The sequence below is a fragment of the Phoenix dactylifera genome, chromosome 15 (genome assembly GCF_051530095.1).
Source record: "Phoenix dactylifera cultivar Ajwa chromosome 15, Ajwa_hap1_PhDact_Kaust_v1.1, whole genome shotgun sequence".
Classification (NCBI taxonomy): Eukaryota; Viridiplantae; Streptophyta; class Magnoliopsida; order Arecales; family Arecaceae; genus Phoenix; species Phoenix dactylifera.
Window position 1 is genome coordinate 21,522,181 of NC_143204.1, and position 17,707 is coordinate 21,539,887.

Here is a 17,707-nt window from a genome sequence, read left to right on the forward strand (position 1 = left end):
GTTTGAAGGGCAAAACCTAAACTACCCAATTTTAATAAGGTTCATGTTGGATAATCTAAATTTGACTTGATTATAAAATTCCCCATCCAACCCATTTATTTTAGACAGATTTTTAGGTGTAAGTCAAAAATTGCTATCCCTATAATTTGAACCGGCAACCACATGTTGGCACATTAATTAAAATTAATATTAGAGACGCGCAATATGTTGTGGTCCTTTTATCCTCGTCTCTTTAAAATCCGTATGGTTCGTGAAAAAAGAATAAGAGAAAATGTGGTTAACAGAAAAGCAAAGTAATACTTTTTGTTTGGTTAGATTTTTTTTTTTAAAAAAAATAGAAAAGTAGCATTTTATAAAAATAAAATTTTTATATTTCATAAAAATTCATGGAGAACATGAGAAAGCTACTTTTTCACAGGTTGAAAATTGGGTCTTATTTTTTCTTTCAAAAATACTCTTAAGTTATCAAAATCTATAGGCAAGATTTTTTTATTTATTAAGAGTATAATAGATGTTTCATGCAACATTTATAGAAAAGTTGATGCTCAACCAAACATAAACCACTTTGCAATGTACTACTTTTTCATGATCAACTAAACATATCAAAATTATTGAGAAAAAAATTTTCTTAGAGATTTTTTCTCCCCGGATGCTAGCATATCCTCATAGGGCATTTGATAAGTTCACTTTCGTACTTCTCTTTTTTGGAAATCCTAAATAGTTTCAGATAGCTGGATTGATATTTTAAAGTCAGATCCAACATGTTATCATAAAATCCAAAACGTATTTTCACCTTGTTATTGCGAAAGAAGTAAAGAAACCTCTTCGAGTTACTTAAAAAAATGTTCCCAAAGACAAATACATCAGGAGGAAAAATTTCCATTGCCGGGATTTGAACCCGGGTCGCCTGGGTGAAAGCCAGGTATCCTAACCGGACTAGACGACAATGGATTCACGTCTCACTAGTCATAATTGCTATTACAGTGTGCACAGTTGCATAGAGCTGACTGCAAAGTCGTCTCAATCTCATTAAGTTTCGACCGCCGAGGTCAGAAAGTTCGTGCAATATTAATGAGTCCGGTAGACCATCCATCAACTTGACATGTTTGCAACTTGTTAGGTCTGGCTAACCAATCACATGTGAATATTGTTTGGAAATTGATGGCAACCACATGTCAAAAAACCACAGTAATCGGGAGCCTCGTGGATCTTGCTCATGAACTGTGGAAACGGTTCGATCCACTTCTCATCATTGATATGAAAGAAGCAGCGCTCTCGAACTTCTTGTTGCTCAGGATCTTCAAGAAGAATCAATACCCATGGCTCGGTCATGCATGGTTGTTTTTTTGTCCTCTTTTTTCCTCTCTCTCTCTCCCTCCCCTTATACATCATTAGCAATCCTTCCATTTCCATCTTAATAAACTGATGGCTCAGGCGATGAAGGATTGGTGGCCATGCCATGCATGGTTCACTCACTATTCAGAATAAGCCATAGGTTTGGCATGCATGGCCTCTGATCTCTGTGGCCTCCTTCCTTCCATTTCCATCTTCATGAAAGAAGGGAGACAAATCAACCACAGGAATGGTGGTGCCGGGCTCAGTCTCCCCTCCGCTCCAACTTTTTCTGATGTGTTTATACGGGCAGCTGAGTGCTCTGCCCTTAGCCATAAGAGAAGATCAGCTCGGCTCATGGCTCCATGTCTTAGACTCAAGAAGGGTCCTGCGAAAACAGCTGAAGAAGACTCGGCTTCAATTTGATTGGAGTAAAGCTAGACAGTCATATATGCCTATCCTCGCCAATGGAGGAAGATGCTTATAGTTCTATGGCTTGATTCCAAAGCACAGGAACAAAACGAGTTATATAACAATTTCATGTGAACTAATGCGACCCCTTGATGACAGCTCGTGAATTATTCTGAGTCGTATAAATGAAGACTAGTTTTCCCCAGAAAAACAAAAATGGCGGACCTAAATCTAAGCTCCGATCCTTTCCAGTTGGATTAATAGCTTGTGCATTACTTCTCTCTTCTCTCCCATATATTGCATTACAAATTATGTAATGATATCTCGCTCCCACATGTCGTATTTTTGTTATGCGACAAATGTAATTAGTCGACACAATGGGCACAATGTCCCATATATTGGTTCCTGGGACGAAGACCGATGTGGGGTCCTGGCCCAACACAGTCCAAACAAACACAATGGGCACGCACAACTCAAGTGGTGCTACTGAGAGCCGACAGATACAAAAGTTCAAACTGACCGGACCCTAGAACATAGATGAAAAGAAAATTTACCCCATGCAGAGATATCAAGAAGAACCAACTAAAAGACAGAGGAAACGAGATCAGATTAAATTGATGTAAAACTAAACAAGTTCATAAAAAATGATGCAGCAGCTGCCCATACAAAGTCCTGGATTCTTGATACGGAGATGCTATAAGTCCAAGATCAAACATTTAATACCCACATCAGTAAATAAACTCCTAGCTTTAGACACGCCACCAGCTATAACTAGGGCTCATGAAACTCCCCAAGTACAAAAATTGACAACTACAAAGCTTAAAAGCATGATCAAAAGTCAGCCCGCTTGAGTCAAGAGCCCTTCAATGGTCATAAGCTTGCCTTGCACTCGCCACAGCCAAGTGGTGGAAGCCAAAATGAAAGAAGCTACAAGGGATTAACTATCATCCTCATCATCCTCCTCTTCATCATCATCTTGGTCGCCATCCTCATCATCTTCAGATCCCTTCTGACAAAAAATAGCATAATTGGTCACACATGATTTATTAGTGTGTGCAAATAAGAAGATATTGTATAATACACAGCAATAGCACAGGTTCAAGCCTTGGAGCAGCCACTTTGTACAAAAATAAATAAATAAAGGCACCAAAAGTTAGGTCTATCCCCAAGTTTGCCGCCCCTTCCAGAACCTGGATTGCCAAGACCATAACTGAATAATGACCTCTTTTTTTGCACAAAGCACATAAGAAATGGATTAAGGATATATATCTGATATCTACTGGTAATATGAGCCCTGATGAAGGAATAGGAAATAAAAATGGAGAACAAGAGGATTTGAGTGATCACAAAACACCATATGCTGCTCTGCATCAAACAATTGCAATGAGGATAATGTACAAAAGAATACAAATTTCACTCTCTACGATATTTGGCTCATTATAATTGTAATGTTATAGTAATGGTTGCAATTTTATGTAGCTAACTTTTTTCATTTATGGGATGCTCATGTTTAAAAAATTTGAATGTCCGAGCAAAACAAACAGTACACAACAGCACTTGACCTTCAGATATCATATTCAAAGCAAAGCATGAGAAAATTCCTGCTGTTAACCATTTACCAGTTTGTAATAAAAAAAAACCATTTACCAGTTGCAAGCAAAACTCATGTCCATGATTTAATATAGTGCTATACTTGTCTACAGATGATCTCCTGGCATTCACTCTTTAATTTACTTGATAGTCATTTGTTAGGTCTCCATGATACCTTATCGAACGTCATGATTGAACCGTATTAAAGGCTTAGGAACAAAGGAATGGAACATGAGAATGTTCAGGAAGCAAAACACCAGAGATTTCAAAATATATCAAATAAAGACTTCTGAAGCCTCAAAGTGGATAGAATTATTAGGAATCATAGGAGTAAATTTTTTTGGGTTGCCTACTCTGTAATTTAGTCAAATTTCCACGGACATCGAGAAAGTCAGTTCAAGCCATTGCCAATCACTATTTCTGTAAAAAAGTGCAAAAACATCTAAACAAAATAACAAATAAATAAAATTAACATGTCTAAGAATAAGATTGCATCAGTTGCATAAATTATTAATATTAATATGCAGAAGCACTTCTATGGATCAGTAAATATTATTTTTTTCAAAGTGGAGAATTTGAAAAAAAAAAAGAGAAAATGGATTATGACTATAATATCAGTCACCACACCAAGTACAGATGCTAGACTAGAGTAGTATATACATCCTTTTTGGCTGATTTTTTGTATTGAATTTTATAATGAACACAAAAGCTGAGTGGATCTTAAGCAAAAGACAGAGCACAGAACAAATAAAATGGAACCAAAGAATAAATGAGAGCAGAAGTTTGAGAAATCAAGAATCCTACCCATATTCGCATAGCCAAAAGCAACTAACTGCTTGTTAGCTTACATTCCCAGTGCAATGCATATAAATTTAAACTAGCCCATTTAAAATATAACTCATTATCAGACCTTAGATACAAAGAGTTCTTTTAGTTCTGAAATACAACCTATACAATAATTATTTCTGGTAAAAGATACAATAATTACACATACAGCAGGAAAACTGAAATTCAAAACAATAATTTTTATATCAAAACACTAAATTTTTTATATCAATCTCTCCAAAGAAATCTTAATTTTAAGTCATCATAATCCAACAAGAAGTAAAATAATGATGATTTCAAGAATGAGGGCATAAAGCTTCAGCAGACAAGAACACATGCATATACTTGAGAAGAAAAAACTGTAGTGGAAAATTAGCAACCATTATTTAAAGGTTCCTTTTTAACAATATGATTTATGTAGATATGAGTCTCAAACACAATGTTTGTTTTAGACGCCCGCACAACATTAAGCTAAAATAAACAGTTTATATCCATATGGATACAGAAAAATAGCAGCACAACTAATGAGGATTGCAGATACAGTGCATAAAATCATAGAAAAGCAAATAGTTTGACTACAAAGAAATTGGAGCCCTAAAAATAGACAAGCAATGGGAGGCCAATATTCATAATAGGTACCCCTTTGACTAAGTCAACAGCAGCAGCAGCATCAGAAACTGGCTAGCTTCGTTTAAAACTCAAACAAGTGAGACATTTACCTCTTCATCATCTTCATCTCCATCAAAATCCTCCTCATCAGCCTCCTGCATCATCACATTATTGAAAAGTGCAGAAGAGTCTTAGGTGAACTCAGAAATGATGTTCGGTGAGAAGAAATATCAATATTTGACAAAAGAAAGAGTAATGGACGGAAGGGAGAACACTTGCATTATTAAAATATTTCAAAGGGTTGGGCCATAAATCTTCCTTGATAATCTCTGCCACCTGCATCAGTTTGTTGTAGAGGAAACATAAGCAGACAGAAAATGTATGGGAAAAGAAGCTCGAGGTTTGAACTAATTCAAAAACTGAAAACAGGAATCTGCATACAAGATAGCAGACTTCATAAAATAGGAAGATTAAAAAAACAAGACAAACATCAAGACCAGGTTATTATATAATTTTTTTTTGATAACAGAAGCATAAAAAGAAAAATTGATTTGAAAGATTTGGAATAGTCCAAACTCCAAAACAATCAGTCTTTCCAATGTTACTATGAATTATTACCTCATCTGTTACTCCATCTGAGAAATTTTTCAGTTCAGTTTCACCAAACCAACTAAAGAAACTGCATTAAAAAATCAAAACAAAGAATGAGAAAACAAGTCAGGCATCCAAGTATCATGCAACATATAATGATACAAAACCATGTTCAACAAATATTACTGTTAGACTTGTGTTCGGTATCTTTCTATGAATAGAACATGAATGTGGTAGAGATGAGAACAATGGAATACATGTGTAGTAAAACTTGGAAGGACAAGGAGTGGAACATTTACGCTAGAAGAGGTGCAGAACTTGCACTAAGGATGAAATGACAAACAACTGACACAAATCAAAATATTCAGGACCAGAGGAGGGCCTTGGCAAATGAACTGCCTGGTTTTTAAGAGAGCTAAAAAAAAGGGAATTCCGTATTGTGGCATACTTGGAAGGAATATGTATATGACATACATAAATATGAGCAATCAAAATATTGAAAGCAATGACAACACAACTATCATGAATTATAATAATTTATTCAACATGACAAAACCAGTTAAATGTCCATCTATTGCCTAGAAAACAAGATTACAAGGCACTAAAGCCAACCTTTCCTCAGTAAGGGGTCGCTTGCTTCCCTTCTTCTCATGACCATTACCATTGGCAATATCCTACAGATATTACAAAAAAGAAACATTAGAATTAATACCTGACTCAGAAAATTATCAATGAATACGATAGAAGATATTATACTTACCATACCCTCCTTCCACTTGATAGTCGTACCGGTTATATTAGTAGTTCCTTCCTCGGTGAAGGAATATGTCTTCACAAGCTTTGTGTCCTCAAAATATGGGTTAGGAGAGAAGTTCTATACATGCAAACACCAAATCAATTAATTAAAAATAATAAATAACATCAAGATACTTATTTCATAACCAAAAAATGGTTTTTTTAGTAACAATGCAACAACTCACAAATACAATGGAGTAGCCTGATTTCACATCTTTACAATCTTCAACATCTAACGAAACCAAGTACTTGAAAATCTGCATCAAAGGAAATTTATTAACACAAGCACCTGTAAATCTATCAAGGGTCCGAAATAATACCAGATCTGATAGATCCATAACAACCTAGCACAGGTCACAGAATGATATTTCAAGGTGATATAGTTAATATATTTATTCTGGATGCAGTAACAACTTCGACCACATCTAGTTTGATCATAGCATGTCATGATAATAACAGCATCCATACCTTTTGGTCGTCCTCGGTAAGAAGATCGCTAAGAGCAGGATGACTCAGGAACTAAAGGGTTGAGCATTTCACACAAAAATACAAAAAAGAAAGGAAGAAATATTAGATGAGAATGTTCCAGAAAAGAGGTTGTAGCCTAATTATAAAGTTACTAAAAAGAGAGAGATTACAAACCGCAGTTAACCAAAAGTCTGGAATGGATTGGATGATTTCATTCCGTTTAATGTAGACAGGTCTGCGAACCTCGTTATATTTCTGTTCCACCTCCAAAACTTTATCACTTGCTTCCTCATTAATCTACAAACATAAATGAGATTAGCAAATCGCAGACACAGGCAAGAGGCATACAGCCTTAGGAAGCGAAACTTGCCATACTCTTAACAAGTGAGCCAAATCCATTGAGGTTCAATGAGAATAGCAGCACACTCAAGTAACAAAACCAACAAGCAATTCAACCATTTATGCAGCTAACACTTCTTACTTACCACACCTAAGAACATAGTAAATCTATGATCAATGAATGTATATCCAGTAAGATAAACTGTGGAAATCTACAAGTATAGATTGCGATGCTTGCAGTACATGCAATTTCATCAAAGTTTACATATGTGCTCGAGCATTTATAATTCACAAGGAGGATCCTCCACTCACTACATCAGAAAGCCAATGCTTGAAATTTGGTTTCCTTCTTTTTAAAGGATTTCCATGGTGGGGAAACTTAACAGTGGGTTTGAGGTTTGATTGTTCAACTGCATTGTTATTATACAATAAGAATATTAAAAAAATTGCTACATAGGACTTCGACCTTAAATTATATTTGAAAAACTAGCCTATGAGAGATGCTATCATGAAGCAAGGCCATGCAAATGTATATGTTTGGGCTTTTCTAAATTGCTTTGGCTCACATGAGGCGTTAATGAAAATGGATAAAGGGGGATCGCTCAAGATCAAGGTTATCAAAAACAGCCATCTAAAAGCTTACGCAGCAGCTTAAATAACTACATGGTGCTGAAAAATGGAAGAACCACTTGCCTACACATTGCGACCAGCTCAGTCTGCTTAAACATTTGAAGAGCCATTCAGTCCATTATAATGCTTGGATGAACATAAATTTACAATGTTGATCACTAAGATTTCAAATTGCTTGGTTATTTTTATGACTACTATAAAATCACAATAATAAACAATGTTGCTTTCATTCAAAACATTGCATAACATAGAATTCTTGCACGCACGTACACCTAAGCATCCAGAGAAGAATTGATGAAGTCGGGGGCTCAAATCACATGAAACAATACATGTTGATTTGAATTCATATTTAGCTGCAAAGAATGCAATATAGTGTATCAAAGTATCAGAAGTACCACATGGCTTAGATTAAGCACAGAAACAAAGAAACAACAAAGTCCAGGAAGTTTAATTTCCATATTCTTCCCAATACTGTGGGATCTTCTCATTACATAATTATTAATGTAGGTCTTAATGTTCTATCTTGAGTAAGACTAGTGTGTAGAGCTTGTACTTTAGGTATCTATTAGCTTGAGGAACTTCTAAAGTCACTAGGACTTAAATTTGGAAAATTTAACGAGCTTTCTAGCAAGGCCTTACAAAAATTCAAATGTTCTATGGACCCCTTAAACATTCCTTTAATTCTGAAAAATAAGTATATATCTAAAAAATGTAGAACTTTGCATCTTATTACTTAGAAACATGTCCAAGCTGGGTGGGCTAGCCCTCCATTTTTCCTTGAAAGAAAGGGAAAATAGGATATCTGTTCAAGCTACTTACTACAGATTGTTTGCACCTTAAGGACTCAGGGCATGATAGCTTACACCTTAGATCCTTGCACCCCAATATAGCACCTCAACTATGACAATGTCCCTCCTTCATATGCCTAACCTAATAGCCCTCCATCCTAACTCATAACTATTCTAATATTCCTATTGCAAATCAAATTCCTTCTACATCCTTCTTCATATTCTCCAAAACCAACCATCCACTATTTAATGCCCTCCAAGTCACCTAAACCTACAAATATTCAACATTTACACCTTCACCAGTTAGTGAATCCTTCTTTTTAACCTCAAACTCATCCATCCCTGTTTGCTGCAAAACTTTCTCTGTTTGGATTAATCACTACTACAACACTCATGCTTTCTGCTTTTTGTCTCAACATTCAACCTTGAATTGTAAGGATTGACAATACGGATTGCCAAATTACCAAGTCAGCTCTAACATGACAAGCAATTGCCAAATTGCAACTTATGAAATAACTGATCCTCAATTAGAACTGCCACTGTGTACGTAGTATTAGCATTCAGGAATTTATTACCATAATAATGGTATCATAAGTTACACTTTCTTCCTGAACAATCAATCTTTCTATGCTATTATAAATAATAATTGTTGGAATTCCTTGCACTGCTATCCAACAAAATAATAAGAATAACAATTTGACTGACTACCAACACTTTCCCAACAACAACAGAGCATTGACATGATATCTAGTTGCATTATAAGCTATCTTGCATTCATAAATCTATAAGCCCCCATCCATTTAAATATGATAAAATTCTTTACACTGCAAAAATAGAAATTGACATAAAATTCAACAATAGTAGAACCACAATCCACTTCATCCAAATATAATGCTCTTATTAAAATCAATATAACTGTGTTGATTGTTATGCCTCATAAGAATTCATTTGTGTCTACCAATTCCTATATAATTGCTTGGAGGCACCTATCAATAGAGGAACAGAATAACAAACATGCAGAAGTACCGATCCAACCAAAATAATCACAATTCAACAAGCCACCAAGACATCTTGATTAAAAAACGAACTTTGACCCAAAAAAACTAAAATTTTCGCTAGCACACTCACCTAAACATCATAAAATTCTATACACTGCAAAAAATACAGAATAACGCAACACTTGCAAAAAAAAAGAAGAAATAACCAAAAGACACTTTATGACATCCAAATATTAAATTTTTATTGCAGTTAAAATAAATGCATCAACTTGTTGCCGCAGAAACATAAAGCAACATAAAATTCACGAAAAAAAGAATCAAAACATTTCAAGACATCCAAATACCAAATTACTATTGCAGGTAAATTAGGCGTCCATTTGTTACTCACAACAAGAACCCAATAGTCATTGATCACCTAACAATCGGTCAACAGAGGAGAGAGACCATCAAGAATTCTAAAAGACGATTCTCTTCTATACACATTTGAGAAGTGAACTATCTCGCAAAGGATACAAAAGAACATACACACTGAAGCACCAACCCCAGATTAAACCATCATTCGATACGAAAAGAACAAGCAAAAAAAATCCAAAAAGAAAGCAAGAATACAAGAAATCGAAAGAAGCGTTACCTTCTCGAGCTCGTCTTGAATCTCCTGAAGCTTCTCGATGGACAGCACGAGCTCTCCGTCAACGTGATCGGAATCCTGCTCCTCCCCTCGCTCCGCTACCTTCGACTTCTTCCCCTTGTCCGCCACCATATCTTCCCCCTTCGGTGTCCGAAACCCTAACACTAACCTGGGGGGAGAGAGACAGAGAACGAGAGAGAGAAAGGAGTGGAGGCGATAAGGGTTTTGGCCACCGGAGAAGGAAAACCGACGAGGGACTTCATAACAGTAAACATTTCGTTAATTTATACCAGCTCGTATGAGCTGAGATCCCGTCACTCGCCAGTGAGCCTACCGCTTCCCGCTTTCTTGTATCCTGCTCATCTTGGCCGTCCGTATGATGGGTTTTGGGGTCTTGTTGACGGTGCTGATCGTAAGGGCGGAATGCGGGGGCGCGCACCGGGTTGCCCATCTCCCAGCGGGAGATATTTAAAACCCTAACCCTAGGAGCGGCGGTGGTCAAGCAGAGCAGTGCTGCTGACCGTCTGATGGTTGGGCCTAACCGTGGTTGCCGCACGATGAACGGTGATGGACCGCGATGATAGATGGACTAACATGATGTCATAGCCGTCCGGTCGAGGGACCACGGCTATTTACTACAACGGTCAGGATCATCCGATCCAAATGAATTGGAGCAAATGAGTCAAGATCTGCCGCCGAAGTTACCCTCTAAAGACATCCTGTCCGCTGATAGAGTGTCTCCTGGGCCAGTCTATACGAGTTCGAGTCCGGGAAGCCCAACAACGCAAAGCCCAATGATACTTTGGTTGCTGCATAAACTAGGCTTGGCCTTTGACACGTCCAATTCATTGGAGGGGAAGTATGAACAGTTATATGAATGTATATATATATATATATATATATTTGGTACAATATAAAGTTATAATGCGAATGCACGAGAAATAAAAGGAAAGGTGAAAGCATTTTAATTATCGTTTGAAAGTGAGAGTATAAAGAGGGACTGGTTGATGGACTTCTTGTCAATCTCTAATCTTTGTAAAGAAATTTAAATTAATTGATAAAAGCAGTACCTTGTTTTTTACACAATTTCTTATATATATTCTCAGGGTTGTTTTAGAGTGAATTTAGATATGTACTTTCTTATTGTTCTTTTTCAATATTCATAGAATCATGTGTAATAGAGAAGTGTGACATGAAATCTCATCATATATCTTTGCTTTCTGATTTTGTTGGCTGTATTCACATCCGTCATGTGTGAGCCACCGATGTACCAAAAAAAAAAAAATTTATACATCTAGCTTGGCATCAGATCTCAATACACGACTTAAGAAATGAAGAAAGAAAGAAAAGAACGCATGACACATTTTATAGTATTTCTTATTATCATTTGAGGAACATCGATAAAACATTCCCAATTACTTGCCTTTCCGTTTAACAACTAGATGCGTTTATCATAACCTGCTATCTCTTATCAAGTTATATGATTCCCATAAGACAAAATGTAGGCAAACACAAATCTTGTGGTAGAGCCACAGCGTATGTGAAAGAAGAAAAGGAATTTAAATCTTTGATGAGCAACTCAGTTTTCGTCTAATATTTTAGATTCTTATAATTTTTCTCATTCTTGATGAACATCTTATCTAACTTTATTCCCTGTAAAACCCCAACATTTTCTTTGCTTTGTAAATCCTTCTCATCCTGGGTAAAGAATTTTCCGCCCTAATAGCACATAATATCGCAAGTTTGATGGAGTTAATACATTTATACCCTTTTTTTTTCTCGAGAAATCAGACCTTACTAGTTAGATGCTTTCCTCTGCTCCCCCATTTGAATTGGATGTGAATGTTTGTGGTGTATTGTAGCCCCATGCTTTAGCATGACCATATTAAAAGAATATAATCATAGTTTTATGAAGGGAATAGATTCGCTCCACCATTAGTTTCTTTGTATTAGCATGAGATTACTAAGAACATGTTTGGAAAATCCAGTAGGACTGGGCCTATTAGCCTATCCAGCCTTTTTTTATGGCCCGTCCTATTTTTGGCCTAAATTCCATCTATAGGTTTGTTGGATTGCAAGATTAAAAAAAAAAGAGATCTCCATAATTTTTTTTCGTTTTCTTATAGAATTTGGATTGTAGAGGGATTGAGTTGATATGGGTGTTACTTAAATAGACTCTATAATTCATGATCCAACAGAAAATCTAGTCTAATTTTGCTGAATTTTTTGAGTCATAAATTGAAGTACTTCTACATGGAGCTTGAGTTTAGAGTAGATTTCACAACATCGGTGGAAATTTACATCTGTTTTTTGGAATCTCTACCCGAACCATTCTGGTGTGAAGGATGGGATTTTACGTTTATATTTCCTTCATACTTTGATAATAAATTATATGAAGCTAAAAAGATTTGCAAAGTTGTGAAAGGTGGCATGGTCACTACGTTTGGAGACACAGCCAGAGTTTGCATGATCAACAAAAACCATATTAAGAGATAGATCAAGATTTTAATCTAACATTTGTTAGTCACCCAAGAAGCAAGGACATATACATGAAAAATCATACAAAAAAGATACATTAGTCTTCATTTTTCCCCCTTTGCTCTTTAAACTTGTTTGACACACTTTGGCAATATATAGAATGCCCACCGCACACACTGGTCAAGCAACTGGTATTGGTAGACGTAACATATGATCTTAATTCTATGATTCATCACCTCTTTAATTTTTGTTTCAAGTTCTCCACCTTGAGCTCCATGTCAGCATTAAGTGTACATCCCTCCATAATGAGCTTAACCATCTCTATGTGCACAAATGCCCATGCCTCTAAACTAGTCCGCTTTAAGCGTATGTCTAAAATTGTGCCATGGAGCAATGAATCGATAGCATCCCGTGAGATATGATGGTTGATTTTTCTTTGATTTTCTTGAAGTTTTTTTCTAACTTTTGGAGGGAGGAAGAGCTTTCTCTATCCTATTCCATTGATATATGTGTGCAAATATTTATAGACGAGACTCATGGTTTTGGCTAGTAACAACACTTCCCTGATCGTCCATGCCTCTATACATAGGGGAGGAGGCAGATACGTGTCTTATGTTTTGAATTTGGGACATGCCACGAGTTCTTCAAATAGTTCGAGCTTTAGAACTATTTGCCTTTTAGAGCCTGTTTGGTTGATTGGATCGAAAATTCTATTAGATTCGTAGATTTGGTGGCCCAGCCCGGCCTATAACCCAAAAGGCACCATATTGACATTATTTCATGTAGACAATGTGCCGAGGAAAAAAGAGTTTAGCTAACGCTGCAGGACACATTGAAGAAGAAAAATTAATTATTAGAAGTTAGAGCAAATAGAAGCTCCTAACAAGAATTAGTGATTAATGATGATCCTTTAAATCATTTTGATGATCTGTCAGATGATGAATCCTATGATACAAGTTTTGGAAGAGTGTTTATGTGCGAGCTACGTGGTTATGCATGGGTATGTGCGTTTGTTTTTATGTTTTTTTTTAATTTAATCTTCTGCACAGCAAGCCAACTGGCAAGAGATAGTCTTCTCTCAATTAGGCATGGTGAGCTACGAAATCTTGAGATCCAATAGAAGCACACATACCAAACACTATAAAATCCATACTAAACGTCCTCAGAGTTAGAGACAAATTCTTGCCATATTTACTTTCTAGAGTTGGTTCCATCAAGATTCAATGATACCAAGGTATTAACACATAGTAGAACTTTATAAACTACAAATTAGATCCCCAAACATCACTTGCCGCAGCATATGTCCAATGCTGCCCAAAAATTACTACCAAGTAAACTCACTCGATACCTTTGTATACCAGAAACCATCCAGTATATTTGAGCTACACAAGAAACATCAACTAGTACATCATAAAAAAACATTTAAAAAGAAAAAGGAAGAACTAGCATCAAAATGGGATATTGGAGAAGGCTTCTGTCACAACAAGTTGCAATAAAACTAGAAAAATTATTCCCAGGAACTTTTGCCTGGCAATCTCTCTTCTGGCTCTGGGAAGAGATTGCTAGCAAGTAACCTTATCAGGTGGACTGAGTTCTCTCGTGTTCCAAATTAGAGGCCAAAGTTGCAGAGCTGGAGGAATTGCATTTCAGTATCCACATACTTGGTCCATAGATGCTTGTATTGGTTCAACGCAACATCAAGCCATGGCTTCATGTTCCCATTGAAGTGTATGACTGCAGCATTGTGGATTTCATCTGGACTAACATTTGGATTGTAACCAAGTCCCATCACATGCCATGACTTGTCTAATGGTTTAGTGGTTGTGTAAAACGTCATCAATCCTGCTGGAAGCACAGTCTCTGGGTTCCAGAGCATTCCATCTTCATTCTGTCAAAATAACAGCATTAGTTCAGATACCACATAAATCTAGTTTCTTTTAGCGGCATATCCTAAACTTGACGATAAGATGAGATATGCCGCATGCAAGTCTGGTAATCCAAGGCAAAAGAAAGACATAAAATAAATCAGAGAAAATTTTTAACCAAGACATATCATGAATATGTTGGTACAAACAGTCAGAACTATGACAACAATAAAAATTCAAAAATGATTAGAGAAAATTGTGACGGACAGGTTCTTCCAGGAGCAAGGGGATTATTAAGGTTTTGTCGCCCACCAAGAAGAGAGACCAGGTGTGCATTAGTATATGTAACAGGTTCGAAACTTATTTGGAAGACGTAAACATGCCAATTAGTGAAAATAATGACTTAGCATGTTTGATAGGCATATGGAGGCCAATACTGTTGCAAGAATACCAGGCTAATATGGTTGATTGGAGAAAATTCTAAATACAATGTTTAACTATTCCAAAGATCAGTTTTTTAAAATGTTGAAACTCATAGAAGGTTGGAATGATAGTGAAGTGGCAAAGGGAGAACATCTATCTTAACAATTTATAAAATATTCTCATCTCAACAGCTAGGAAGGATGGTAATGGGAGGAGGGACACTATGGTGCTCTCAAATGTGGACTCAGTTGAGCTGAATTTAATGAACATCCACAAGTTGGGCTGATTTTAAACTGGACGAAAGATGTGTCGATGACTCAGTTTAAGAACTCATATTTTTGAAAAGGTGCCCACTTCTGGGTAAAGTTCTTACAACTTATGAACAAAAGTGAGATTTGTTTGATTCAAAGCGGCAATTAGGAGATGTGTACAGTTTGCTGATTGGAAAAGATCCTCACATTGCACAAATTGCAGAGTGGAGACTTGCATACACGTATCATTCTTCATGCAAGAAAATAACAGCAATTATTCAACAAAAAACTTTTCACTGTGCTTTACAATGTGCAGAAAGTAAGTTATTCGGTGAAAATCAAAAACAGTAAAGAAGGTTACAGAAATTATATAAGCCAACTGTCTCTATTGTTTTCACAGTTAGTCATGAAACTTCCAAAGCTAACACAAAAAAATTAAAGATTCTTCAGTAAAACAGGTAAAATATGTCTTGCCGAGTGATGCATGAGCAGAGAAAAAAGTAAGCAAAAGTCATAATTCTGAAGCAGAAAGACATACTAAATCAGAGTACCAAATCAATCATTAATCTTCGATAACATATAAGACAGCAGTACATCTTTCATGCACTCAAACAAAATAATCTTAGATAGTTACATATCAAGAATTGGGGAATGAAATCATGCAGCAAAGGGTTGCTCTGGCAAAACATAATATATGCCCCAGTTATGGCAACAAGATATTATGTTAAAATGTTTGAAAACTAAGCAAATAATATGATTCATTCATCCATCCATCCATTAACTAAGAAAGAATCTAGAAAACAATAAAACAAAGATAAGAAGAAGCTTGAAAGTGCTCACCAGATCCTGGTATTGATGGAATTGCTCAGTGCACCTATCCCTCCGCCATGCGTCGAGATCAAAGACATTCACCCCGTAGGCCCATGCGCAAGCCCTTGGGCTGAACCGCTCCTGGACCACCGGATGGGAGAAGTTCATGTACCTATTGTACCTCCTGAAGCTCCCAAAACACATCTCCACCGCCCCGTTCACCTTCCCGTCCAAATCCACCCTCCACAGCCCTGCCAGATCCTTCTGCACCACCAAATCGTCCTCCAAGAACACCACCCGCCGCAGCCTCGGATACATCTCCGGCAAGTAGAACCTCAGGTAGTCCAGCAGCGCCAGATCCCGCCGCCCGCCCTCGATCTGCTGCATCACCGGCGAGTAGGAGGAATTCAAGAACCCGAAGTCCGCCACCGACTTGACCTCCACCCGGGCGCCCCCGGCGGGCGGGCGAAGGGTGAACCAGACCTGCATCGCGTCGAGGTACATGGGGTCGGTCACGACGTGGAAGACGTGTTTCCAGGGCTCGGCCGCGTTCCGGATGGCGGAGTTGACGACGGTGGAGATGGCGATCACGTTGTTGGAGATGAGGACGTAGTGGTAGAGATCTGGGTCGGCGAGCTCCGGTGGTTCGGGCCCGGGTCGGCGGTAGGAGTCCGGGTGGGCGATGCGGTCCTCCATGAGGCGCATGGCGAGGCAGTGGAGGCTCTTGGGGGTGGATCCGGCGGCGACGCGGTTGGTGAGGGCGCCGAGCTTCTTGGCGCGGTGGAGCTGCTCGTGGATGGCGAAGATCGTGTCGCGGAGCTTCTGGATTTTGAGCTGCGTGTCGAAGGACTCCTTGGATTCGGAGATGAGGGCGCGGGCGAGCTTGATGCGGTCCTTGGCCTCCTTCTCGAGGGGGCGGAGGGAGTCCTCGTCGGAGGGGAGGTTGGAATCGAGGCGGGCGGCGAGGGATGAGAGGGAGGCGGCGAGGTCCTCGAAGACGCGGAGCTGGCGGGAGTTGTCGAGCTTGAGGCGGCGGGCATAGGCGGCGTAGGCGTGGACGAGGGCGGAGTGGTCAGCGGCCTGGCGGAGGAGGAGGTCGAGGCGGGTGCGTAGGGGGTCGGACTTGAGGGAGAAGAATGTGCGGATAAGGTAGGGGCGGAAGGAGGCGCCGGCGGCGGAGGGATCGCCGGCAACGAAGGAGGCGCCGGCGGCGGAGGTGGCGGCGGAGGACGAGGGGTTGGTGGAGAGCAGCACCGAGAGGGCAGCCAGGAAGATGAGGGTGAGCATCGCCGACACGAACACCCGGTAGCCGAACACCCCACGGATGCCCGTCGCCGGACGGCCAGGCCGGCCTCCCGCCATCGCCTCTCACCGGTATGCCGGCCTTTCCACCGGATCGACTCTAAATATCTAATAATAATAATAATATTAAATAATTAATGAAAAGTGGCATTCTTCTCTCTCGGTGCTTCGCTGAGATGAAGCGGGTGGGAAGAGAGTCGCCGGCGGGCAAAGGGGAGTGGTTTCATGGTGTCGAGGAGTGAGGTGGACCGTTCATTTCGCGTTGCCGACTGTTGGGTTACATCTGGACTGTCCCTCCGACTTATATGATGATGATACTGGGAACTTACCATTTGGCCTTTTTGATGCAACTGTTTGCTCACTTCTTCGTGCTCTATGATCATGCGAGGCGTGATGACGACAAAAGAAGCGCATTTACTGCTGTGCCGCGACCGCGCGGGACCTGATGGTCGGCGGAGCGAGCCGGCTCGGTGGATGCTAACCTAGCCCACTGGCGCTTCTTCCAGCCTTTAGACCGATGAGTTGCGGAAAGTGGAACGTGACAGATCACTAACTGGCAGACTGCATTTACTGG

General features: G+C 38.8%; 2 protein-coding genes and 1 non-coding gene across 5 annotated transcripts; all 3 read right to left on the bottom strand.

Moving 5' to 3' along the window:
- Positions 1-877: 877 nt before the first annotated feature.
- Positions 878-951, bottom strand: TRNAE-UUC (transfer RNA glutamic acid (anticodon UUC)). Its single transcript has one exon. It is a non-coding gene; the product is annotated as a tRNA-Glu (tRNA).
- Positions 952-2,326: 1,375 nt separating this feature from the next.
- On the bottom strand, positions 2,327-10,275 carry NRP1 (NAP1-related protein 1). Of its 3 annotated transcripts, none has more exons than XR_005515160.2 (10): positions 10,008-10,258; positions 6,796-6,918; positions 6,622-6,672; positions 6,339-6,410; positions 6,119-6,232; positions 5,971-6,032; positions 5,386-5,446; positions 5,047-5,103; positions 4,798-4,922; positions 2,327-2,749 (listed from the first exon to the last, which is right to left on the bottom strand). XR_005515160.2 is itself a non-coding variant. In XM_039134305.3 (10 exons), exons 1-10 carry the CDS (start codon positions 10,134-10,136, stop codon positions 2,681-2,683), a joined length of 786 nt encoding a protein of 261 aa, XP_038990233.1. In that variant the 5' UTR covers positions 10,137-10,275; the 3' UTR covers positions 2,327-2,680. The 3 variants fall into 3 exon arrangements, 2 of the variants coding, with proteins under 2 accessions (XP_038990233.1, XP_038990235.1); XM_039134305.3 differs by having other exon boundaries at positions 2,327-2,752; positions 4,878-4,922; positions 10,008-10,275; XM_039134307.2 differs by having other exon boundaries at positions 4,878-4,922; positions 10,008-10,259.
- Positions 10,276-13,803: 3,528 nt separating this feature from the next.
- LOC103716413 (putative galacturonosyltransferase 9) lies at positions 13,804-17,613 on the bottom strand. The gene is made up of 2 exons (XM_008804396.5): positions 15,862-17,613; positions 13,804-14,370 (listed from the first exon to the last, which is right to left on the bottom strand). The coding sequence occupies exons 1-2, from the start codon at positions 17,191-17,193 to the stop codon at positions 14,092-14,094; spliced, it is 1,611 nt and encodes a 536-aa protein (XP_008802618.3). The 5' UTR covers positions 17,194-17,613; the 3' UTR covers positions 13,804-14,091.
- Positions 17,614-17,707: the final 94 nt, after the last annotated feature.